The 23,381-nt window shown below is 52.0% G+C and overlaps 9 protein-coding genes across 9 annotated transcripts; 6 read left to right on the top strand and 3 right to left on the bottom strand.

The window, feature by feature from the left end:
* Nucleotides 1-133: 133 nt before the first annotated feature.
* BDQ94DRAFT_169401 (dolichyl-phosphate beta-D-mannosyltransferase) lies at nt 134-943 on the top strand (the record flags this gene model as incomplete). The annotated part of the gene is made up of 2 exons (XM_026771286.1): nt 134-237; nt 310-943. 2 exons carry the CDS (start codon nt 134-136, stop codon nt 941-943), a joined length of 738 nt encoding a protein of 245 aa, XP_026627485.1.
* Nucleotides 944-1,024: 81 nt separating this feature from the next.
* Nucleotides 1,025-2,470, bottom strand: BDQ94DRAFT_19802 (uncharacterized protein). The gene is made up of 2 exons (XM_026775202.1): nt 2,127-2,470; nt 1,025-2,059 (listed from the first exon to the last, which is right to left on the bottom strand). Exons 1-2 carry the CDS (start codon nt 2,154-2,156, stop codon nt 1,106-1,108), a joined length of 984 nt encoding a protein of 327 aa, XP_026627486.1. The 5' UTR covers nt 2,157-2,470; the 3' UTR covers nt 1,025-1,105.
* Nucleotides 2,471-2,720: 250 nt separating this feature from the next.
* BDQ94DRAFT_177890 (transcription factor TFIIIC subunit TFC6) lies at nt 2,721-5,267 on the top strand. Its single transcript, XM_026773020.1, has 2 exons — nt 2,721-4,273; nt 4,322-5,267. Exons 1-2 carry the CDS (start codon nt 2,851-2,853, stop codon nt 5,167-5,169), a joined length of 2,271 nt encoding a protein of 756 aa, XP_026627487.1. The 5' UTR covers nt 2,721-2,850; the 3' UTR covers nt 5,170-5,267.
* Nucleotides 5,268-8,012: 2,745 nt separating this feature from the next.
* Nucleotides 8,013-9,736, top strand: BDQ94DRAFT_141518 (uncharacterized protein). The gene has a single exon (XM_026765849.1). It carries the CDS (start codon nt 8,342-8,344, stop codon nt 9,296-9,298), a length of 957 nt encoding a protein of 318 aa, XP_026627488.1. The 5' UTR covers nt 8,013-8,341; the 3' UTR covers nt 9,299-9,736.
* Nucleotides 9,394-9,734, top strand: BDQ94DRAFT_19820 (uncharacterized protein). Its single transcript, XM_026775203.1, has one exon. It carries the CDS (start codon nt 9,488-9,490, stop codon nt 9,692-9,694), a length of 207 nt encoding a protein of 68 aa, XP_026627489.1. The 5' UTR covers nt 9,394-9,487; the 3' UTR covers nt 9,695-9,734.
* A 150-nt stretch (nt 9,737-9,886) lies between the features above and the next one.
* BDQ94DRAFT_19821 (vacuolar protein sorting-associated protein 35) lies at nt 9,887-13,391 on the top strand. Its single transcript, XM_026775204.1, has 5 exons — nt 9,887-10,240; nt 10,320-10,957; nt 11,011-11,969; nt 12,031-12,579; nt 12,635-13,391. The coding sequence occupies exons 1-5, from the start codon at nt 10,104-10,106 to the stop codon at nt 12,950-12,952; spliced, it is 2,601 nt and encodes an 866-aa protein (XP_026627490.1). The 5' UTR covers nt 9,887-10,103; the 3' UTR covers nt 12,953-13,391.
* Nucleotides 13,392-14,210: 819 nt separating this feature from the next.
* BDQ94DRAFT_169406 (putative stress response protein Nst1) lies at nt 14,211-17,927 on the bottom strand (the record flags this gene model as incomplete). The annotated part of the gene is made up of 4 exons (XM_026771287.1): nt 14,211-14,680; nt 14,737-14,850; nt 14,905-16,773; nt 16,847-17,927. 4 exons carry the CDS (start codon nt 17,925-17,927, stop codon nt 14,211-14,213), a joined length of 3,534 nt encoding a protein of 1,177 aa, XP_026627491.1.
* Nucleotides 17,928-20,133: 2,206 nt separating this feature from the next.
* On the bottom strand, nt 20,134-22,317 carry BDQ94DRAFT_177896 (uncharacterized protein). The gene is made up of 3 exons (XM_026773021.1): nt 21,843-22,317; nt 21,381-21,791; nt 20,134-21,331 (listed from the first exon to the last, which is right to left on the bottom strand). Exons 1-3 carry the CDS (start codon nt 22,161-22,163, stop codon nt 20,324-20,326), a joined length of 1,740 nt encoding a protein of 579 aa, XP_026627492.1. The 5' UTR covers nt 22,164-22,317; the 3' UTR covers nt 20,134-20,323.
* Nucleotides 22,318-22,668: 351 nt separating this feature from the next.
* Nucleotides 22,669-23,359, top strand: BDQ94DRAFT_141527 (uncharacterized protein). Its single transcript, XM_026765850.1, has 2 exons — nt 22,669-23,016; nt 23,075-23,359. Exon 1 carries the CDS (start codon nt 22,820-22,822, stop codon nt 22,994-22,996), a length of 177 nt encoding a protein of 58 aa, XP_026627493.1. The 5' UTR covers nt 22,669-22,819; the 3' UTR covers nt 22,997-23,016; nt 23,075-23,359.
* The last annotated feature ends 22 nt before the right edge of the window (nt 23,360-23,381 follow it).

The raw sequence follows: 23,381 nt of genomic DNA on the forward strand, positions 1-23,381 counted from the left end.
AATAGTCAACTAACCTAACTCACCACTTCCCTTCTTTTCTCCTGACGACAACAGTTCCAACCTGTCTGTCACCACACACACATTCGCTACCCCATCTAACTGAATCCATTCCCTTTACCCAACACTTTTCACAATGGGCGCCGCCGAAAACAAATACTCGGTCATCCTGCCGACCTACAACGAGCGCAAGAACCTCCCTATCATCGTCTGGCTCCTGGAGCGGACCTTTCGCGAGAAGTACACACCCTCCCCATCACCTCCCTCCCCCCATCCCCTCAATCCCATTACTAACGAAAAGACAAACGATAGCAACCTAAACTGGGAAATCGTCATCGTTGACGACGGCAGCCCCGACGGCACTCTGGACATCGCGCGCCAACTCCAAAAGCACTACGGCAGCAACCACATCCTGCTCCACCCCCGAGCGGGCAAACTCGGCCTGGGAACGGCGTACATCCACGGCCTTCAATTCACAACAGGCAACTACGTCATCATCATGGACGCGGACTTCAGCCACCACCCGAAATTCATCCCGGAGATGATTCGTATCCAGAAGCTAGGAGACGCAGATATCGTGACGGGCACACGGTACGCGAGTCGCGATGGCATTAAGGGTGGTGTGTACGGATGGGATCTGTTCAGGAAGTTTACCTCCCGCACGGCGAATCTCATTGCGGATGTGATGTTGATGCCTGGGGTGAGTGATCTTACGGGAAGCTTTCGCTTGTATAAGAAGAGTGTGCTGGAGAAGGTTATTCATAGTACACAGAGTAAGGGGTATAGTTTTCAGATGGAGATGATGGTTCGGGCTAAGGCTATGGGGTTCAGGGTTGCGGAGTGTCCGATTACGTTTGTGGATCGGTTGTATGGGGAGAGTAAGTTGGGAGGTCATGAGATTGTGGAGTATTTGAAGGGGGTGGTGAATCTTTGGTTGAAGGTTTGAAATGATTTACTATTAAGAGGATGTTGGGGGTTGGTGTGGGTGGTTTCTTTTATACCCTCTTTTTTCTTTTATATAACTTTGAGTGCTCTGTATAGTATTTACTGGGTTCAATGCATGTCGGTCTGCTGTCTGTCTGTCTATCTATCTATCTATAGATATAGGCTATATTCCGGCCAAATACCCCCTCACCCTCTCCACCAACTCCTCCTGCCCAACATCCTGCACATTATGACTCGCCCCCTCAACCACCGCACTCCCCTCCGCATCCCATTTCACCTCTTCAGCCCCCTCATCCGTCGCTCTCTGCCACCTCTTCATCAACCCCTCCACATCCAACCCAGGCATCCTATACTCATCAGCCCCCGAATACAGCGCCATAAGCTTTCCCCTCAACAATCCCCTCTTCCCCACAACCCCAAACGTCTCCCTAAGCCTTTCATCCCCAAGATCCGCACTAAACAAATCATCCTGGCTTGGAGACCCCGGACTGTCGGGACTCGCCAGACTCAAGAACCGCCATGCATTCACCGGCGTCTCCGCATCCAACCCCACCAAACTCGTCAAATTCAACGGTAAAATAGCTCTCGGATCCTCAGCCACAGCAGCCTTCGCTAGCCCAACCAGCTGCTCGTACGCACCTCGCGCCTCAGCCGTAGTAATGGTGATGTGCATCCCCTCGCGATCAGAAACGGGGGCTTGCATGATTGCGCCGTCGACGGGAGGTCTGGTGAGGTATTGGAGTCCGTTGACGGAGGGGTTTTGTGGGATTGGGTTCGGGGCGGAGAGGTAGTGAAGCACGTCTTGCGAGCCGGTCGAGTGGCCCATTATGACAATTTTGGATTCGGGGCCTTTGAGCTTGCGGATGTAGTTAATGCATTGGGCGAGGTCTTCGATGTCCCGGTCCAGGCTGTTGACGCCCCAGCCTTGGTAGGAGGTTGTGAGGAGGACGTTGAAGACGCTCCATGTGTTGTTGGGGGTGGAGGAGAGGGCGGAGGCGAGGGTTGGGACGTAGGGGACTGTGAGGAGGCCGTCGGTTAGACCGCCGATGAAGAGGAGCGCGTTGGTGGTGGGGGTGCTGTTGGGAGGGGTGAATTCGAAGGCGACGAGGCGGGGTGTCTGTGGTGGATTGTTAGTTGGGTATAGATTTGGAGGGGGATGGGGGGTGGTGGAGGGCGGGAGGTACGTAGTGGTGGAGGATGCCGGGGTGAGACATCTTAGTTGGTTGTGCTTGTTAATATGTTAGAGTGAGGAAGTCTGTCTGGAGAAGGGATGGGAGGGTAGATGTTTGTCAAAATAGATGGTAGATAGAAGGTTGTTAGAGCATGCTGCTAGCTGCGATGGATTGTGGTTCAAGAGATGCGCAGCTACTGCCGGCCCACTGCTGCATGAGCGGGGGTCTTCTAGTGTAGACAGGCTGATACGGAGGTTCGCTGAAAGGTAGCCATAAGGAAAACAGGACCGGTGAGCAAAATGCAGCAGTTGGGTCCTATGATACTTTTCATGCACTACTCCTTGATCAAATCCACCGTCTTTTTATACTTCTACAAGGTGAATTTTATAGTCAGTCCGAACGATGCTGGTATCACACTGGTGGGGCGTAATGCCGTATTTACAGGTACCGCCAAGCCCACTTGCCCGAAACAGGAAAACAGCATAGCTCCATCCATCTTCTTCATTTCATTTATCTTTCTTTTCTTTCCTTGGTTCTCCGCGCTGATCAATGCGTCGAGCTCTCTATCGGAAGACACAATTCGTCTACAGCATGCCTGATAGCTAGCGCTCCGATTGCCCGCCAGCAGCCAACAAATCCACTCGCCAACCGCAGCAAATGCGCCATGCGACGAGCATTCTATCCAACCCATTAAGATATCGTCGCACTTAGTACTCCGCACCCTGCCCAGTTCACAATGCCTCGGCCCCGCAGGTCCAATCGCGCATCTAGCGCCAGGACGAAATACATCCATGACCCTTTCGAAGCGGCCGGTTTTAGCGACGAAGGAGAGGGCCCCGCTACCTCCGAAACCCCGCAGCGCAGAAAGGGCAAGGGAAAGGCTAAACAAGCTGTCGCGGACGAGGGTTCTTCGGACGAAGACTTTGCAATGGATGATGCCAACGGAGATGACGACGACGATGATGATGAGTACAATGATAATGACGTGGAGATGGTCCTTGAGAATGAAGATGAAGATGCAGAGGAAGACGACGATGCGTCGGCCTCAGATGTTGACACGGGCAGTCGTCGTCAGCGGAAAAAGCCCGCTGCTGCCGCTACGCCAAAGCCTAGCAGCAGCGTTAAGCGGCGTCGTCCGGATGGGAGTCTTGCTGTGCCCGGGGAAGAGACGCATTCGCGCGGATCGTGGAACCCCCTTGAGCATGTTGGAAAGGCAGTTCATCTGCGCGTTACATTTGGCACAGATGAGAGGGATATACTTTCCATTATAAGTGCGCGGGATCGCTGGTACAAGGGGGTCGACTCTACATTTCCGACGCGCGAGTCATTGAACGAGTCGCATGATATGCCGGATTATGGATATGGGAACTCGTTTGGCTTGGAGGCCGAGGACATGAAACGGGAAAGCTCCCGTGCATGGGATTGGTACTATAGTAAGGATGTGGGTGCACACTTTAGGAAAAGGCAGCGCATACAGAAGATTAAGGAGAATGAAGCCCGCTCGGTCTACTTTCCTAGTTCCAGAGGACCACATACCGTGCTCGCTGGCCCGGTTGATGAGCAGAAGGTCTTTTCCCTCGCTCAGCATGATGTGCTTGATTTTGGCGAGGCATGGGAGGACGATGCTTCTACATCTCAGAAACAGGGGAAGCAGGCTGGGAAGCAAGCCAAGACGAAACAGCCTGAAAGAAAGAGAAGGAAACGAGAGGGTTGGCTTCTTAATCTAGGGAACAAAGTCCAATGTTTGGCCTGGGTGCCAAATCAAACTGGCCTCACGCAGTATCTGTCCGTCGTGGCTCCAATCCTACCGGACCAAAAGGAGCAGTATCCAGATCCGTACAAGGACCAGGCGGCTCCAGCATTCAGACCTTCAGCGCCTTATCCGTCTGCCCTGCAGCTTTGGGAGCTCAAGGCCGAAGAAGCCGCGTCACTGACCAAGACAATCGATATGACATCCAAGCCGCGATTACGCCTCGCGCTGTGCACTGACTGGGGCGATCTGAGGCGAATGGCCTGGTGCCCAATGCCTCGAGACCCGCGGAACGAAGACGACAAAGACGCGCAGAAGAGCGTCGGCCTTCTGGCAGGTGTATGGGGAGATGGCCGGGTGAGGGTCATCGATGTCAAACTGAGTCGTGACCTAAACCAGACCGAATACTGTACGTCCAAATACCAGAATAAAGCTAAGTCCCATACTAACAGCTCAGATAAACTGCAATCCCCCGTCTTCGAAGCAAAACCACATTCGACCGTATGTACATCTGTAACATGGCTCTCCCCGAGCGACATCGCCGTAGGCTGTGCCAACGGATTCGTCGCCATCTGGAGCATCGTCTCATCGCCATCCTCACCCTCCAATCCCATCCCCTACTTCTACCAGCAACTGCACTCGACATGGATTCTCAACCTTGCCTCTGCCTACCCAACCCATCCCTATCTCATCAGCACCACCTCCATGGACGGCGAAAGCCGACTCACCTCCATTATCGACCCTCAAAAAGACAGCGTCAATGCAAACCGCATGCGCGTAGGCACCGCGCACCTCACCTACTCCCCACTCCTGCACTCCTTCGTCTCGGGCGACGAGAACGACTTTCTGCGCCTCCTCGCCATCCGCCGCTTCTTCACTTCCACCGCCGTGGCTCGGCTCCCGAGTATGATCTCCGCCCTCGGACCCTGCAGCTTCTGGCACCCAAGCCTCCTCGTCGGCTGCACCGGCGGTACCGTGCAAGCCACGAATCCCCTCCGCCGGATGATGCACGCCAAGGAGAAACAATGGCAACAGACTTGGTTCCAGCATGAATGGGTGCGAGGCTCAGGTACGGGCACAGGCACTAGTCGGTTTCACGACGGTTACCGCGCCGAACACACCAGCTTGCTGCGTAATCTGGTTGGTGACCCGAGACTGATCAATGGCACGGCGGTGATCACGGTATTCGATGAAGAAACACACGTCACTGCGCTCTCGTGGAACCCGAATCGGGTGTGCGCTGGGTGGGCTGCGGCTGGGATGGGATGTGGCTTGGTTCGGGTTGAGGATTTAGCGTTGTCGTGAGATTTGGGAATTGGATTGCCTGATAGATAGCAGGACGAAGAATACGTTAACCAAACACGCATGATTGAATGAATAGAGAACAATTTGTTCGACCGCTGGATGTATTACGTAGACACTATGTCTGGGAAGTATCATACATGCATGCAGGGGTCCGTCGATCAGCAGCTTCTTGATTTCTTGCCTGAGGCTTGCAGGGCAGCCCTTTGATTCTTTCCATTTGAGGCAGTGTGAGGCTCAGTAACTGTATATTAAATGTGTTGCATGCAATAACAGGCACATATACTAACCTAAGGTATGTATGCCGTGGAGAATCCCTAATACCTACTACATAGTAGCATCATACGATGTAACTGTAGTTGATTCTAGTTCTACATACGAAAACAACAAACTCGCAGAACAGAACCATCAGGACTACTGATTGTCTAGCAAATACACCCGAGTGTCCAAGCATATCACAGCCACCCGTATACTGCAATGGTATCTAGTACATTAGCTACTATACGCTCCCCATATCTCTGGGCTTGGACCATAATCTAGTACCTAGGTAGATAGGAAAAAGTAGATAGATAGATTGGCGAGTACCCCTCACATGAAACCTCAATCTAATCTCAGCTACAGCCAGTCAGTCTAGTGAGTAATTGCAGAGGATGACGTCTCGTCTACCATCATGGCATGATTCTTAAATCTTATTTTCTCGTCGGAAAACAGAGCGTGCGTATTATGATCATCTTGAAGTCAAATCTTCGGAATCTTCTAAATGATATACGTCATCTGAATGACGATGACTATGTCATGTTCAAAAGTTTTTTGAATGTTCACATACAGGGCCGGCCTGCAATCTTCACATCTTACTCCGCGGTGCGAGTTAGAAGAAGAAATGTTCAGGAAGTATAGGCACTGCGTAAGCTTGGGATATGGATAGTAGCCGGACATAGGGGATTATGCTTCCTTAGCTTAGATCTCTTTATAGGATTATCCCGGTAGGTGTGGAGGGGAAGAGTTAGTATGGGGTTTCAAGTCAGTTTGTTATTCCTATCTGGCTACTCCGCATAATAAATTAGCTACTAGGTTGTTCTATTTAGGTGCTTGAATCAATAGTACTAGTCTCTCTGGGTGCAGACTAGCTAGCGCTGAAATATTGGACTAGATGTCCTTTTACTGATATGCTACTTCTTGGATTCATTAAAGATACTGTTGTTTTATCATATAGTATCTACGAAGAAACGATCGTACGATCTTCGAATATAAAACTATACTATCTACGACGCAGTAAATCCCTCAAAGCATATCGGAGTATATCTACTCGCAACGCCGCGGCCGGAGATATTATTACGCGGCCCACCGTGCATGAGATAAACGCTGGCCACGAACTCTTGTTGTCTCGTTGCCCATCATCCCCAGGGCTGTGACTTTCTAGCCGCTAAGACGGTCACACCGCAGCCTGATGCGTTGAGCTGTTCCTTGGGATCGGCACGGGGACCGTGGGCGCTTGCATGGTCGATCACCGAACCTCGAGAAAGTGCGTGCCAAATAAATGGATCTTATTGGGTTGAGGATTGAACCGCTAAGATAGGATATACTTAGTAACTTCTGAATGGCTGGAAATCGTGGCTTGAACGAGTCTGGATGGATAGCTGTAGATATGGATAGAAACCAACCCAAAAACAAAAGCTGGAAGTCCACTGCAGAAGGTCCTACAATAGCAGTCACAGTAGTAGCACTTACCTATAACAGTAAGTAGACAATAGCTCGACGCGTAACACACTAGGTATCATTCTGTCTGTCTGTCGTAGAGTGCATGCTTCTTTCCTATGCATCCGGAAACGCCGTAGGAGATGCAGGCAACCTCGAAACCTGAGTTGGCATCTAGATCTAAGAGAACACGGCGAAGGAGATCCCGAGGACCCTGCCTGAGCTGGGCTGTGATGCGCTGTGATGTGATGTGATATGATATGCCAATGGCAAATTGCTGATCCTGCTCTATTAGCTATCCCTGTTGCGGTGCCATGCCTAAAAGAGAGTAAAGATGAGAGTGAGAAAGGTATGATGAGCCTTTAGCCTTTGGTGGGTTATCGATTGCTGGTGGTATGATGAGATTCCCTCCTAATGACTCGACTCGGTACCATTATCGATACTGTTATTCTGTACCACCATACTCTGTGTTTCTGCTGTTGAGATAAGGTGTAGACGGGGGATAAGTGGCGCTCACACCGCCGACTTGTTAATGCTCCGGTAAGCTCTGTTGGAAGTTAGAAATTCACAGCATGACGTAGACGTGATGAGGATCTACGGTCCAGACTTTAGACATTGTGTGATCCGGGCAGGATGGAATAACAAGGACAATGAGACAGTCTGAGATGAACCTGAGCCGGGCTGTGAGGGGATCAGCGAGGAAGTAAATGGAAGTGGATCCCCCCAGCCACTTTGGATTTGACAGCAGAAGGGCCCGGTCACGGGATCCCAGCTTTAATTAGCACGTTTAGTGCCACTTTCTTATTTTTGGCGCGACATTTAGTAGATTTACTAGAAAAATAAAAGTAGTTATTTCCCTTTCATTATCTTCATCCATTGGCCATTCAAATTATGCTGCCTGTCGAAGATATAATTGGCACAAAAGAAATCAATTAACGCACAGGGTCTTTGCCGCTGGGAAACGGCGATCCACTGGTTCTAGTGCCCTTCTTCCCACCAGAAACCAACGTGGCTGGCAGAGACAAGACTCCATCCACCCATCCCAGCCTCCTTTGACAGTATCATGATGCGCCAGCCTGCACCTTTTTTTCTCCCCGACGATGGGGCTTCGTGCCGTGTATGATGGCATATACTTCTGCCGCACCCGTGTAGATCTTGCTTGCTTGTCACTGATTTTCTTAATTCATTTTTTTTTCTAGGCGCCAATTTTTGTTGTGTCCATAGCCTGGTTGGTCGGTGTGTATGTGCTGTGTTGCTGGTGATTCCGAATCATAAATTGAGCCATCCTCTCGTCGATTGTTGTTGATCCAGTTTCAAATCTCTCAGTCTAATCAGAAGACTCTTATACTAAGCATTTAATCTTCTTATAATCCTTGTCCTGCTTTATAGACTACTTTGGTTCACTGCTTCTATTATATCTGTCCTGGTTTTCCCTTACATCCAGCATCTACAGACCTTTCCATATTGCACCGGCAGCACCATGCATACCGCTGCTCTCTTCCTTGCCCTCGCCCTCTCTGCCCATGCGGTTCCTGTCCTCCACGCTCGTGGAAATGACACCGTCGAGCGTAGAGAGGAAGGCCCCTACAAAGTCGTGAATGTTGCGGGTCCTACTACCCCCGTCGTCGAGACCATCACTGCGACTAACCCTCCGGCACCGCCTACCACTATCACCGTCACTGAGTACCCCTCGTCCACACCAGCTTCTGTGCCTGGCGCTTCTCCCTCACCCTGGAATGCCGGGCCTACCGTGGATGGTGCTCCTTTGAATCGCCGCGAAACCAACAGCAGCGCAAGTGCTTTTCGCCGACGTGGAATCCTTGACGATGCTACCAACAGCACCCTGAGCCGACGTGCGAGGTTCGAGGATGACGCCACTACCAACAAGACAGAGAGCCGCCGGGAAATTCTCGACCATGCTACAAACAGCACTCTGAGCCGGCGTAAAATGTTCTCGGATGATGCCACCAACAGCACCGAAAACCATGCGATCGCCACTCGCAGCAACGACACCATCCCGGCTCAGAGCCAGCCTAAGGTGGATGTTATTGCTCGGGGTTTGCTGTCGGAAGCGCGCAACGAGACTGAGCACAGACTGCAGGCTCGCAGCAACATCACTTCCGAAGTTGTTGCCCGGAGCAATGATACCATTGCTAAGGCCATGGCCCGCCGGTCACTTTACGAGGGGCTTGAGTCCGACAACAGTACCGCTAGGGTTGTTGCACGTAGCAACGATACCGTTTCCAAGCTGGTAACCCGCGAGATTGGAGACGCGGAGTCTGCGTTGAACTCCAGCAAGGTCCTCGATCACAAGGTTCGGGGCTTGAATGAGACAGCTTTGCAGGCGCGGGCGTTCAATGACACCCCCTCTGACACCGCCGTTATGTCTTCCAGGCCTCACGCTAGGGGCCTGAACCACACAGATTCTCAGGCGTAGAGTCATCTTCAGGTGCCAAGGTGACGCTTAATCAGGTCCTGCCATATCGTTCTGCAGGTTGAAAAACCGTCGCCAACGACTAGTATGAAAACATTTCATGAATTTTGATGGATAATGAACATGCGTTTCTTTCACGAATTTCGGTTTTTGCATCGTCACGATATGTCATGACTGCCATGGTTGGTGATTATGGTCATGATAGCATGCATCTATGGGGGCGTTTGTTATTCCTTTTTCCTTCCTTCCTTTGCTTTTTTCCTTATGGTTCTCAGATGGTTTCATGCTCTCTTGTGGGAAAGGCTATTGTTGGTTTTATGTAGGGGAGCGATTGCTTTCATTCGATTTCGGGTACGTACTAGGTCTAGATTGTGGTCGGGTTTTACAGTTATAGGATAGATTGCATGAAAAGATGGAATGAATGGATGAATATTCGAAGAACTGGATATCTTATTTTATAGTTATAGTAGTTCAAGTAAATTAAGCGTGACGTACAGCATGGGGCCGGGATTACATAACCCACGCCCAGGCCGTAAACTAACTGGCATTCTGATCGCATGTCCGCATTCGCATTCACCTTCCCCATCCTCTCCCACGTTCTCCTGCTCCTACTGTCCCTTTTATCGTACTCCTGTCTATGGATCAGGAGCTGTTTGGATCTCCGCCTGACATTCTAGCGCATCGTCCTTTTCTGTTGCTCCCATCCTCGAATTCCCCTTTCCGCCCCTCCCCCTTTCCGACCAGGTGTTTACCGCCCGATTCAAGCCACTGAGTCCGACTCCCCTCACATCATCGCCTCACATCCGCCATGGCCACCCCGGTAGCGGCCCCCGAAGACCAGAGCCGTCTCCTTGAGGAGGCATTGGGAGTCGTGCGGCAACAGTCGCAGATGATGCGAAAGTGCTTGGAAACTCCGGGGAAATTAATGGATGCGTTGAAATGCGGGTAAGCTTGAGCTTCGGATACTCCAGGCAGCAATGGAATTGGGGTCGAGATAACTGATATCTTCTGTCAATTGCTTCAGGTCTACCTTGGTATCCGAGCTACGAACCCCTAGCCTTGGCCCGAAGCAATACTACGAACTGTACATGGCCGTCTTTGATGCCCTGCGACACCTCTCCGTCTACCTGAAAGAGAACCACCCGGTCAACCATCTGGCGGATTTGTACGAACTTGTTCAATATGCCGGAAACATCATTCCGCGACTCTATCTCATGATTACCGTAGGAACGGTATACATGTCTGTGGAGGATGCTCCGGTCAAAGAGATTATGAAGGATATGATGGAGATGAGTCGAGGTGTGCAGCATCCCATCCGCGGCCTGTTCCTGCGGTATTATCTGTCCGGACAGGCTAGAGACCACTTGCCGACGGGCTCTGGTGATGGTCCGGAGGGCAATTTGCAGGATTCGATCAGCTTCGTCTTGACAAACTTCGTCGAGATGAACAAGCTGTGGGTGCGACTCCAGCACCAGGGCCCTTCGCGCGAGCGCGAGAAGCGGATGCAGGAGCGCCGGGAACTGGAGCTGCTTGTTGGTAGCAACGTTGTGCGACTCAGCCAGTTGGTGGATCTGGAGGGATACAAATCCGGTATACTACAGGCACTGCTGGAGCAGGTCGTCCAGTGTCGTGATGTTTTGGCGCAGGAGTATCTCCTTGAAGGTAAAATGACGCAATTGTATATCGAAAGCCTGGCATGCTAATTGACGGTGCAGTCATCACCAAGGTGTTCCCCGATGAGTTTCACTTGCACACCCTCGATCTCCTGCTCTCCGCAATTTCTCGACTCAACCCCCATGTGGATCTGAAGAAGATTGTCATTGGTTTGATGGACCGCTTGTCGGCTCATGCAGCTCGTGAGACCGAATCGTCCGCCGAGCCCGATGCAAGAATTAAGAAGGAAGAGGAGGCTGTCACGAAGCTCCTTGGGAACCTCAAGGTATCCGAAGAGACCAAGAAGCAAGCGCCGGAAGAAGCAACCCAGGAGAACGGCGTGGAGGAAGCCGCAACGGATAATGCTGAACAGGGTGAAGCTGCGACAGAAGGCGAATCCACGGCGAATGGCGACGACAAGGCTGGAATCCCTGCAGATGTCAAGCTGTACGACATCTTCTATGAGCAAGTGGTTAACCTGATCAAGAGCCGCGGCCTCCCTATTCAAGACACAATGGCGCTCCTGGTTTCGCTTGTCAACCTGGCTCTTAACACCTACCCGGATCGCCTAGAATTTGTCGACCAGATCCTCGACTTTGCAACTCGAGAGACTGCGACGTATGCTGATCACGCCGACCTGCACTCTGCCCCGACACAGCAGAACCTCTTGCATCTCCTTACCGCACCTCTCCGTTCCTACGCCTCCATATTCACGGCTCTTGCACTGCCTCACTACATCCCACTTCTGACTTCGCAATCCTATACGACCCGGCGAGCTGTCGCAGGCGAAATCGCTCGCAGTCTTCTCAAGAACCGAACTTTCATCACGACTACCGAGAACCTCGACCGCGTTCTGCAAGCCCTAAGGGTTTTGATCAAGGAAGGCACTCAGCAGTCTATGGGCTATCCTGGCATACAGTCTCAGCGGCGAGGTGAGACTGATGAGACCATCGAGGAACAAGGATGGCTTGCACGCCTGGTCCATCTGATCCAGGCCAAGGACAATGATACCCAGTTGAAGGTGATTGATTACTTTTTTTCTGCACTATATATGTCTGCCACTAACTTCTGTTCCTTAAAAGTTACTCCAAGCAACTCGCAAGGCTTATCTCGACGGCAACGAGCGTATCCGATACACGACGCCAGCCCTGGTCACGAGTTCGATCCGTCTGGCACGTAAACTCAAGGCCCGCGAGCACTACGATGACAACTGGCAATCTCAGTCCTCAGCCCTTTACCGGTTTATGCACCAGTGTGTCAACAACCTCTACCAGCGTGTGAACCCTGGTTGCGCTGATCTATCCCTGCGCCTGTTTGTGATGTGCGGAGAAGTGGCGGACCAAACGGGCTTCGAAGAGTTCAGCTACGAGTTCTTTGCGCAAGCCTTCACTATCTACGAGGACTCCATCAGCGACTCGCGTGCTCAGTTCCAGGCCGTCTGTATCATTGCGGGAGCACTCCACGGCACCCGCGGATTTTCCAAGGAGAACTATGATACCCTCATTACCAAGGCCGCTCTGCATGGAAGCAAGCTGCTGAAGAAGCCCGACCAATGTCGCGCTGTGTACCTAGCCAGTCACCTGTGGTGGGTTGTTGAGAACCCTCAACGGGGCGAGGAAGATCCCAAGAATGTAAGTCCACCTCTTCATCTAGTGCAGCTCTCAATCAACTTCTAACACCGAATAGCTCTACCGCGACGGCAAGCGCGTCCTCGAGTGCCTTCAACGGGCCCTCCGCGTCGCAGACGCCTGCATGGACACTGCCGTGTCCGTGGAGCTCTTCGTCGAGATCCTCAACCGCTACGTCTACTACTTCGACCAACAGAACGAAACCGTCACGATCAAATACCTCAACGGCCTTATCGAACTCATCCACTCGAACCTCCAGACAGACGAAAATGAGCCCAACCCCAGCCTGGAGGGCCCGAAGCGGCACTTCCAGCGCACACTGGAGTACATCCGATCCCGAGATTTCGAAGGCGTAGTCACCGATCCCAGACAGTGAAATTGCATGACCCTCCCGTATGAATGAGCGATGTTACCTACCACCACCAACACCAGCCATGTGTCCCCTGACATCCGTTTGCCTGTTTTCTCTTCTTCCAGCCTCGCGCGTGTAAGATTCCCTTTCCGTTCTCTCTCTCTCCCCCCCTTACGAACCGAATCACCCTACCCCTACCTCTTCTTTACCTGCTTTATGTCTCCGCCCTCCTTTTGAGTCGAATATATCAATCAGTGTATCATCATCATTATCATACCCTTTCTCCTTCTTTCTACCTACTTCCTACTTCCTACCTTTCTTATAGTTACTAGGGAGGAAAATTTGATCTCCGATAGAAAGCTTGATCTTATCCTACTTATATTATATTTCTGCTGTTATTATATTCACTCCTACTTTTATCGGCACTGCTTGTAGCGAGCATCCCTAGGATTCTACTTCAGAAGAACTTAGCTAATGAAGACACCCAAAACATGGCGCTTAGCAGGCAATTAACTATCTGCTAATCAACTACCTCTCGTATGTAGGATGACATAAGTAGTACAAACATTCATGGAAGCGTATTTCACTAGTATTCCTCTCTACGATTCATCTACATACAACAACTACTACCGAACTAATCGATACCCACTACCTTATCTAGTCTCTACAAAACTCTACAATAACCCCACTGATCAAAGCAACAGGCGAGAGATGAAAGAAGAAGAAGTAGTAGTAGTAGTAGAAAGTTTAAGAGTACGGAACGATCAGGACCAGTCAATCGATTGACCGCCCTAGAGATCCGATTCGCATCATGCAATTGTTTTAACACGGAGTTTCAAACGAACATGAGGTATTTGGGAGCATGGGAATTTGCTCCTTGGGAATCGCTACATAAAAGAGAAAGGAAAACAAACAAGAAATGGGGGTTTCACTTTCAGAACACCACCTGAATTTCGGTGGGGAGCGGTGCAAGAAACAAACAAGCAAAAAGAAGAGAACAACGTAACGTACATGACATGATTGATGTCCGTTCAATGTGCGTAGGAAGAGAAGATGGAAAAGGGAACTCAGAACATGAAGAATCCATCAAGAGAAGAAGCGAGGAGGGAGGTTTGAGGAAGATAGGGACGAGGATGGAAGAGAAAGAAGAGGGGTGATGACATGATGGACGCTTTCATTCAGTGGAGTAGGAGGAATTGATGGAGAAGGATCGGGAGACGGGCAAGGGAAGAAAGTGAGAATGTCTGTCATCAGTGTTTCTCGTGCCATTGCAACTGAAAGCCTAGAAACCCGTAGGGGAAGAGAATTGCCGTAGCACTGATGGTGTCGATGAGCCGATTCCGCCAAACGCTGGAAGACTGCTACTGGGAACCGGACTGCCGATTTCCCCGGGCACGATGCTGCCTCTGTGACCTGAGGACGCACTGTTCGTGTCCGGCTCGAACTTGACACATTCGCCCGTTTCATCGCTCCTGATTGAGAACGATCCGCCTCCGTTCTGCGAGTTGCCTTCGGTGTCGCAGATGTCCAGCATTTCCTTCAACGAGATTGGGGGCTCGTTGACTGGCCGTAGCTGGTCGACCTGACGAAGGACAACTTTCACATCATGGTACCCACTGGCTCCTTTGGAAGGGCTCATCATGTTGAGTTGCTTGCAGGCCTGGATGACCAGCAGTCGTATCGTCACGGGCCGAGAGGTATGCGCACGATGGTGACCGCCAGGGGCAAATGCGTTGTTGGACCAGCCACTTCCTATAGATGTCGTCAGTTGATAGCACAGAAAGGACTGACGTCGAGGTGAAACTGACCAGGTCCAGTTCCCCATGTTGGAGCGGTGGGGAAAGGAGATGTGCCGAAGGGAATCTGCGTACTCCACGTGTTTCCTACACTCGGGCCAATTGGGAAACCACTGTGCTTGGCTGCTATGAAGTTGTCAGTTTATGCGAAAGCCATGACTGCTTGCCAACGGTACTTACCTAGGGGATCTGCGAAGAGGGACGTTCCTGCAAAGCTGGCTCGGGTAGGTCCAGGCAAGGTTCCAGGAGCAGTCGCACCAGGAAGCGACTGGGAGAGATTCGAAGTGAATGGAACGTCACTGTCGTCGAGAAGAGCACTACTACCCAGATGCGCACTTAGATCATCCACATCCCGCTGTGCCGACCGGTTGTTCTGGTCTTGTTGAGTGCTTGACGGGCGCTTGATAGGACTAGGCCGGGAGATCGGGAACGCATGCGCATCCAAAGGCGACCGCTCAAACGAGCTGGACGGTTGCCTGGAATGAGCATGAGACAGCCCGCTTGGCTGCGCAGCGAATGCATTGGCTATGGGCTGCTGATGGAATGCTAGACCATGTCCTGGATCGAGCGGAAAGCCCCGTCCTGGAGGCATGGGACGGGTTCCATTCATTCCTGGAAGCACGGGCAGTCCATTCGGCGCAGGAAACCCTCGCAGTTGGTTCATCAGCGGGCCCGAATGCGGCGGGTATGAAGGTAGCTCATGGCCTATCGGCGGACGTGAGACCAGACCCAATCCCGGCGGATTCGATGGCGAGAATCCGGGTGGATGAGAGCGGTTCAGCGCACCAAGGGGAGACAGAGGTGTCGAGGGCTGGGGATGGTGAAGCAGCGGTGGCTGTCCATGGCCCTGCTTAGACGTAACGCTGGATGCCCCTGATGACTGCGACGGCGCCATGGACCGGGGAGAAATGGATACCTGTGACGGCTCGGTGCTTGCAGGCTGGGATCGTGGAGACGACGTATGGGAGCCCTGCTGAGACGGTTGCCGCGGCCTGGCGGGTGTCGGAGCTTTGGGGACTATAGGAGTGGCGATTTGGTAGTGCGGCGACTGCAAGTATGCAGGCAGCGCCTGGGCGTGTTGCAAGCTGGCTGGGATCGGAACCGGTCCTGTATGCGACACCCGTTTCGCTTGGGGATCGCGTTTCTCTTGACCTTCGTAATCGGTCTTGGGGGCGGCCTCCCTGACTTTACGTTCTCGCTCATCCTTCGTCTTCTTCTCTCGCAATTCGTTTTGCCGGGCTTCTTCTCGTCGCTTCTTCTCCAGCTCCTTCTGCTCTCGTTGCTTTCTCTCAATCTCAGCCTGTCGCTCTCTTTCTTCACGTAACCGCTTCTGCTTCTCCGCCTCTTTGCGGAGACGCTCCGCTTCTTGGGCCTTGCGTTCTGCCTCTCGTTTCTTCTTTTGCTCCTCGCGCTTCCTCCTCTGCTCTTCGAGCTTCTTCTCCTGTTCAGCCTTGGCTGCCGCTTCCTCGGCCGCCTTCTCCGCCTCCCTTCGCGCCTTCTCTTCCTCCTTGGCCTGCTTTTGGAGCTTCTTCTTGTCCTTTCTCTTCTGAGCTTCCCGCGCTTTCTTGGCATTTCGTTGCTCGTTTCGGGTCTGCTCCTCCATGAGTTCCTCGATCAGTTTCTGCTGACGCTGTTCTGCGACCTTTTCTCGATAGGCTGTCAAGACGCGCTGTTCGAACATTCGGGCCGCAAATATTTGAAACATCCGTCGGCCTTCCTCCATGCGTTGCTCTTCCGTCATGGCGTCCTGCAGAAACGAGTCAGCTTGCACTGCATCACCACCCGGCCAGTTCCCGGAGCTGACCATTTCATCCTCCTCATAATCTTCATCCTCCTGACTATCGTAGTCCTCGTCCTCTTCCTCGTCATAGTCGTCGTCATCTAGAGGGCCGTGGTTGTGGCCGCCATGGAGGGATTGGTGAGCTGCTGCTATGCCGTATTGGGTATCCTCTTCACGTTGCATTCGGCGCTCAGCTAATTGCTCCATCATGTCGATGAAATGTTTCCCGTCGTTCTTTAACAGATCGTCCGCGACTGTAAGGATGCCATCTGCAAGAGTGAAAATAAGATTAGTTACCGGCTTCGGAAAAATGGAAAGAAAGAAGCATAATTTGTCGCCTACCTTTGACAGTTAGACTATTCCCAAAGGCGAAGAAATCTGCGCGGGCTGCACGGGTCTCTTCGTCTTCGTACTCGTCGTCGCTGTAAGGCTCGTCATCCTCGTCATCCTCATCATAGTCCTCCTCTAGATCCTCGTCGTCTTCGGGTAATTCATGAATCCGGCCTCGGGAGGGATGAAACTGGCCTTGCGTCCGTGTATGTTGGCCGGGTGACCGTAGAGGCGGGTGGTATAGACGCGGAGGTGGGACCATCGGCGGGCCCTTCTCGAACGAGCCTTGGTTGTTGTTGGCGTACTGTTCCAACTCCTCGTAGTAAGCGTCGTATAGTACTTCCAGTTCCTCCTCGATAGCCGTCCGTTTCCTCCCACATACGGTACAACTGCATGAGTGTTTCTGCTGCTCCTTCATCTTTTTCAAGACCGCATCCTTTTCGACCTTGACGAGCTGGCGTCGCTCCTCCTCCCCAAGCTCAAGCCAGAACGTCTTGATGTTCTCTCGCTCTTCTTGCGTGGAGGTGTTCCAAATGCTGCGGTCCTTACTCGTCTTCAGAAGCGTGTGAGGCAGATGCGACGGTAACGGCGGGGGCAGATGCTGTGACATGGAGACTGAAGGAGTGGACAGTGGAGTCGAACTTTCATCGCCCATGGTCTGTGAGCCGGCCCGATTCTTCTTGCCTTTCTTCTTCTTGGATTTCCGAGCCGTGGCATTTTGTTGGCCGGGTTGCCCGTTTGACAGATTCGGTGGGTGGTCATCCAGATCATGTGTCGCGTCGTGGATCTCCTCGTAGTACGTTTCGCCGTTGGCGCGTTCATCGAGATCGTGGTCGTCGGATACATGAGATGCTGGCGCGGTAGGGCTCAGACCGTTCTGCTCAGACATGTCCGCGGAGATGTGGCCGTTTCCGAACTGACGCTCCGCAGCCAAGCGGGCGGCCTGTTTTTGTCTGCGTTTTTGCTTCTTGCGGTTTACCGACACGGGTTTGGAGTCTGATAAGGGGAGTTGGGCGTGGTGGTGGTCGTTGGGCGCATGGGCCTCGCCGTTTGTGGCGTGTGCAGGGATGGATGTCGACGCAGGATCGGACATTGTGGAACCGGGATTCGGCCGGGGCGTTTGCGGCGGAGCCATGGAGAGGTGAGGACTTTAGGAGGCTAAGATAGCGATGGGTAGGGAGGACGAAGAGGGCGGGCTTCTCAGTCTCCTAGGATGTTCCGACCTAAGCACCATGCTAGGGAAGCGTTCCGGCGGGAAAAAGTCAGCAAGAGGGCACGGCGGAGATAGCCAGGTAAGTAATAGAGAGGGAGCAGATTCAAAGCTCACCGGACAGCGGTCGGGACGAATGGGAAGGAAATTATTGGATGGAGGAAGGGACAAGGGGAGGCCCAAATGCAGGATGTCTGGTGAATCACACGAGGCCAGCGAAAAAAGAGACGGCGGGTGGGAAGCAGGCGCCCAGGTGAATTGGGGTGAATCCCAAGGGTCGACAAACGGGGAACGAGGGCGGAGAGGGGTGGAAAGGACCCGGGAACCGCACGACAGAGGGGAGAGAGGGGGGGGGGGGAAGGACAGCGTTCAATCCCCCAACAATCGGGGAGATAGGGAACAAGCGGGGAGAGAGGATGGGAAGGGCGAGGCGGACAACAGCGAGTGAATGCACCAAACAGGAGATGGGAGGAGGGGATTCGGCGACACGCGCAGACACAGCGAAGATGATGGGGGTTTGGATGGTGGACCTTGACGCCGGGCGTTGGGCTCTGGATGGTTGCCGTGCCGCTGGCCGCAACTGGATTAGCCGCCGCAAGCGAGGTTTCTCGCCTCAGTTCTCAGGCTTCCTCTATCATCAATTCACTACTTGACAAGTGGATTCTTCTCTCGGTCTGCCTGTACATGTAGTCTTACTGTGAATATTCCACATATTCGATCTTCTGAAACTACCACCAACTAGATAGCCTGGGCTTCCCCTCTGTGATAAAGTTCGCACTTGTCGAACTGCCTACCATAGAGATCTATGCAATCAAGCGCTCACTTCAGATCACCTGCCTAGCTTAAGCGCCCTTTGCCAGCCACCCAACCAGTCAACCAGCCCCAAAAAGGACCTGCCAACTGAGCTTTGAGCTTTAATCTGAGAGTTACGTCGTAGTATTCTCCAATGTCACTACACCCTACTACTAACAGACACCTCGGAATACCGTCGGAACTTAGCTGCGAATATGACCGGGGTGTGGGCTATTATAGCGCTCCCTCATCATACTCATCCCTCTCCTGCGGGGTCACTAAATAGCCAACAGAAAAGAGGGGGGGGTTCAATCTCATGATCGGCGCGCGCATTCCATTCTGACATGATATGATGCTGTCAGCCCATCTAGGGTGAATTACACATCCCTGGATTGGGTAAATGTTGATCGACATGAACATGAACATGTTTATGGTCTTGAAATGTGGCATGTCTCATGGGCAGGTGACCTTGTCAATTTAAACAGGTGTTCGTTTAGCTTAGCATTAGCATGGATGTCTCAGTGCGGAGTAATGTACTCTCCCCACTGACCGCCGACGCTCTACTATTAGCTCCGAGCAAGAGGGAATCATACAATTGTGGGCAATTGCTGATTGCAAGAGTTTCTTTTCCCGCTGTCGCTATCTTGTGAGGATTTGGTTTGCATCGACATATTTCATTGCTAGTTGAGTAGTTTGAATGTGAGGGGATATAACAGTCCGAAATGGCAAAGTGTGACAGGTGCCATAGCCACTCGCTGTAGGTTTAAAATTACCGAACTCCGTGACTACTACTATAAATGCTTTGAGACAAAACAAATCCCTTGACGTTAGACGCTCAATAGGCACGTTATTTGAGGGTTTATTGCACAAATCTGTTTGATTTTGTCATTCGGTTACAAGATAGCGATCAATCGATAACCTCGGAGTAAAAGAACGATGCATCTGGCAAAGTTGAAGATGGTGAATCCTGCGATCCTCCTGGTTTGGCCTGTCTCACAGTCCAATGCTGACCTGCACTGTTCCTCCGCAACCCCTGCTGTCTCTCCCGCGAGATACCCGCCACAGCACTTATAAAGAGCACAGATTTGTATGCACTTGGAAGCCTCATAGAAGACTTATAGGCTTTGGAGCATGTCACTCACGCTACCTCAACATGACCAGAGCTACCAACTGGAACTCATTGTAGATCTTCAAGCATACGAGGGCGCTCACGACTGTCACCAAGCTGAGACACGGCACGGTATGTGGCGGCCTATGGGATCATAGCCAGCGTCTTTCCTGTTTCCCTGATACTGATGTCCCTGTCTCGGTCCGGAAGCTGTTGGTGGACCTTCCGCCTCAGAGTGTTCCGGAGATTGGCAGGCCAGACGCCATCCGTGTTAGACTTCTGTGTGCTGTATGGCTCAATGATCGATGCGAAACGTCTGGCAACCTTGAAAATATCATGGCGCTATTTCTGCCCGCAAGGTTTGAATGACATTGGCTTGTCAAGTCGCAGTCAGGAGCTCTGCTTCGCGCATACCGAGTTCTGTTCGGTCGCCGGAAAAGTCATACTCATCGCCGCTGCTATCGTCATCCTCTTCCGTGAAGGCTGCAGAGATCAGTTCGGCATACAGGGACTCGGTTGGTTTTCTCATGACCGTCCCTTTAGGTGTCCGGAAAAACCCGAGTTTCGGTGGACACAAGACAATCCGGGATCGCTGTATTTGCGCGTGCTCAGAGGCAACGGAATTAGCTTCGACGACAGATGGCCAAATGGCGTCCAGCAGCTCATCTCTGCTCATTTCTTGATATGAGCTTTGTCTAGCTTCAACGAGCAGAACAGGATCTGGGCGACCATTTCCCACAATCAAAGCCCCTGTCACATGAGGATCTCCTCTCAGGATAGTCTCCATGGGAATAGGCCACACTTTGAGCTTATTCTCCAGCACGATTATATCTTCGGTGCGCGAGTGAAAAAGCCACAAACCAGCTTTGGTGGGGTGAGGCTTGAAAAGATCTTTAGTGCGCCACGTGTGTACCTTGGGATAATTATGAGCAAGGGATAGATATGGCCGTGAGCTCTCAGTAGGGTGCAGAACCAGCTCATAGACGTCATCACCCACAGCCTGCATCTCAATCTCCGGACAATTGTTGAATTCGATATATTGCCACTCTCCTGGCTGGGGATTGAGCGCCTGGATGTGGCATGTCTCAATAGAGCCATACATCTGGCGGATATTTGTTACCTCACTTAGCTTATTCCCAACACTAGGTGCCAACGCCGCTCCACCACAAAGGATGAAATCAAGCCGTCGTGCCTGGTCGTAAGCGCCTGGCTCAAGCACCCACTGCTCCACCAGAAATGGGGGAACATAGATGGCTCGTATCTGTGGCTGTTGTTTCATAATGGCGCTTAGCAGGGCCCCGCTTGGTGGGACAGTAAGAGGTCCCATGACAAAAGCAGCCGTACGTGAAATGAGAGGCAAAAGGGTGAAGGCATGGAGGCCAGCTAGCTGTTGATCCATGAGCTCAAGAATATGAAGAACGCATAGAGCAACTTACGTGGTGAGGCGGAAAGGGGGAGTAATAGCGTCCTGGTGGAGAGAAATTGAATTGATCTGCATTTTGCGCTCGGCGTCCCTCTGGGACAGACATGAATGTATCATTGTCAGCGCAGGCAAGGGTACCGTGGGTGTATTGAACCAGTTTTGGCTGGCCTGTCGTGCCGGAAGTGTGCAAAATCAGACAACGCTTGTTCTGGAATTCTTCGAAAGAAGCATTCCAATGAAATGGAGAGGACTTGGATTTAAAAAGCTCCGCCAGCGTTGGCACCTGCAAGGATTGCATGAAAGGGTCGAATTGCTGAAGGCTTTCTGCTGCCGAGCACATGACGTCCGCATAGAGAAGGCCATAGACGTTTGCTTCCTGCAAAAGGCCTAAATTCTGAATGGGGGTAGGCGAGACGAACATTGCCTGTCTCGAGTCAGTATTGGTTATTGGTTCTAAGAGAGGATAGACACGTACATTCCACCCACACTTCATGAGCGCCAGCAGCAAAATGGGGTAGCGGAGGTCAGGAGGGCCAATGTAGGCCAGTGTTGTCTTCCTGGATACTCCATCAAAAGCGCGCTCCAGCCACCAAGCCATATGGTCTACGGCTGTCGCCATCTTTTTCACGCTGATGTCTTTGAATCCATCCGTGACGCTTTTAGTCTTGGGAATAGCAGCGAATACACGATCGGGCTCGTCATGGGCGTAGTAATCGAGAATGTCAGGAAGCAGCCGATGTCCTCTGAACTTTTCCCCGCCCCGAACCCACGACTCCGTGCCGTTACAAGCCACCATTTTATGTTATGGCAAAGACCGCCTAGTTCTCTAGTAGTTGGGATCTGAGGAGACCTGCCGATCTTCAAGGCCGTGATTGGAAATGAGGTCGTTGTCGCTTATGATATGACTGCCCGGGGGGGGGTTGGCCGTGGCGGGCTATTTCAAACTCTTGTGGTGGGTAGGCAGTCAATAAGTGAACCATGTGCAAAGGATCTTAGCCCAAGCAAATGCCACAGACAGGATGCGACTAAGCACGTTTTCACCCCTCGTGGGAATCCATCAACCTGCGTGTCTAAGTCTGCACTAAATTGGTCTTTTGATCAATGATAGCTGGGCGACCCGTGCCTGCAACATGCATGATTAAGCCCGTGGGCCGCACCAGGAACCTCCGTGAAGAAGAGGAAACTAACAGGAAGACTGCCGTACTGTAAGTGTAATCGGCTGAACGGACCAGAAGAAGGTTCAGTCAATTGTAACTACTGACTAGCAAGCACACTTGAAAGTGGGCTCTTGCTTCGGAAATGGCCGCTGTCCCGCGCCACGACGACTGGCGGGCCGCTGGCACTTGTACCAACGAGTCTAGTAGTTCATACGCTCTTTTCATTTGGCCCCCTCCCCCCAGTTGTGCGCTCGTTGATGGTGGCCAGGTTTAAAACCCAGGACCAGCCTATCGTATGACATGGACGCACATAAGAGCACACATAAATCACTATCATCTTCTTCACTGCACCATGTGGCGCCTGGATGGCCATGAGGTGCTCCGCAGTTGTCTCGACTATTTGGTTAGCGGAATGATAGAAACACTAGGGAATGCCGATCAGCCTGGCTCAGGTGTGCGACCGTGGAATTGAAGGCTGCTCCACAATTGCATCTGCGATTTCCAGATCAATTCCGCCCCGGTGTATCTTACACAGGAAGTTGGCACGTACCGGCGGCCGGCCCAGATGGAATTTGCGATTGACGTCTTGACGGGCCGGCTCACCATGGTTGAAGGGTGGAGGCCAGCAATCGCGGGAACATCATTGCTCGAACCTTAGTTGCAGGATTCATCCAAGAGCCGATAGAGGAAATCCTGGGAGACTAATGACTTCATTGACCGGTCACTCCCTTCCTGAAGCGTCCGATGTAGTCTCAATTTTGATGATTGTGTCCGTCGGTTTTAAGAACCGCGCTTGGAAATAAGCGGTGACGGTTTTAGTCGATGCCGAAGGAAGCGAGACCAGAGATAAACGGTCT

Source organism: Aspergillus welwitschiae (assembly GCF_003344945.1).
Source record: "Aspergillus welwitschiae strain CBS 139.54b unplaced genomic scaffold BDQ94scaffold_12, whole genome shotgun sequence".
NCBI lineage: Eukaryota > Fungi > Ascomycota > Eurotiomycetes > Eurotiales > Aspergillaceae > Aspergillus > Aspergillus welwitschiae.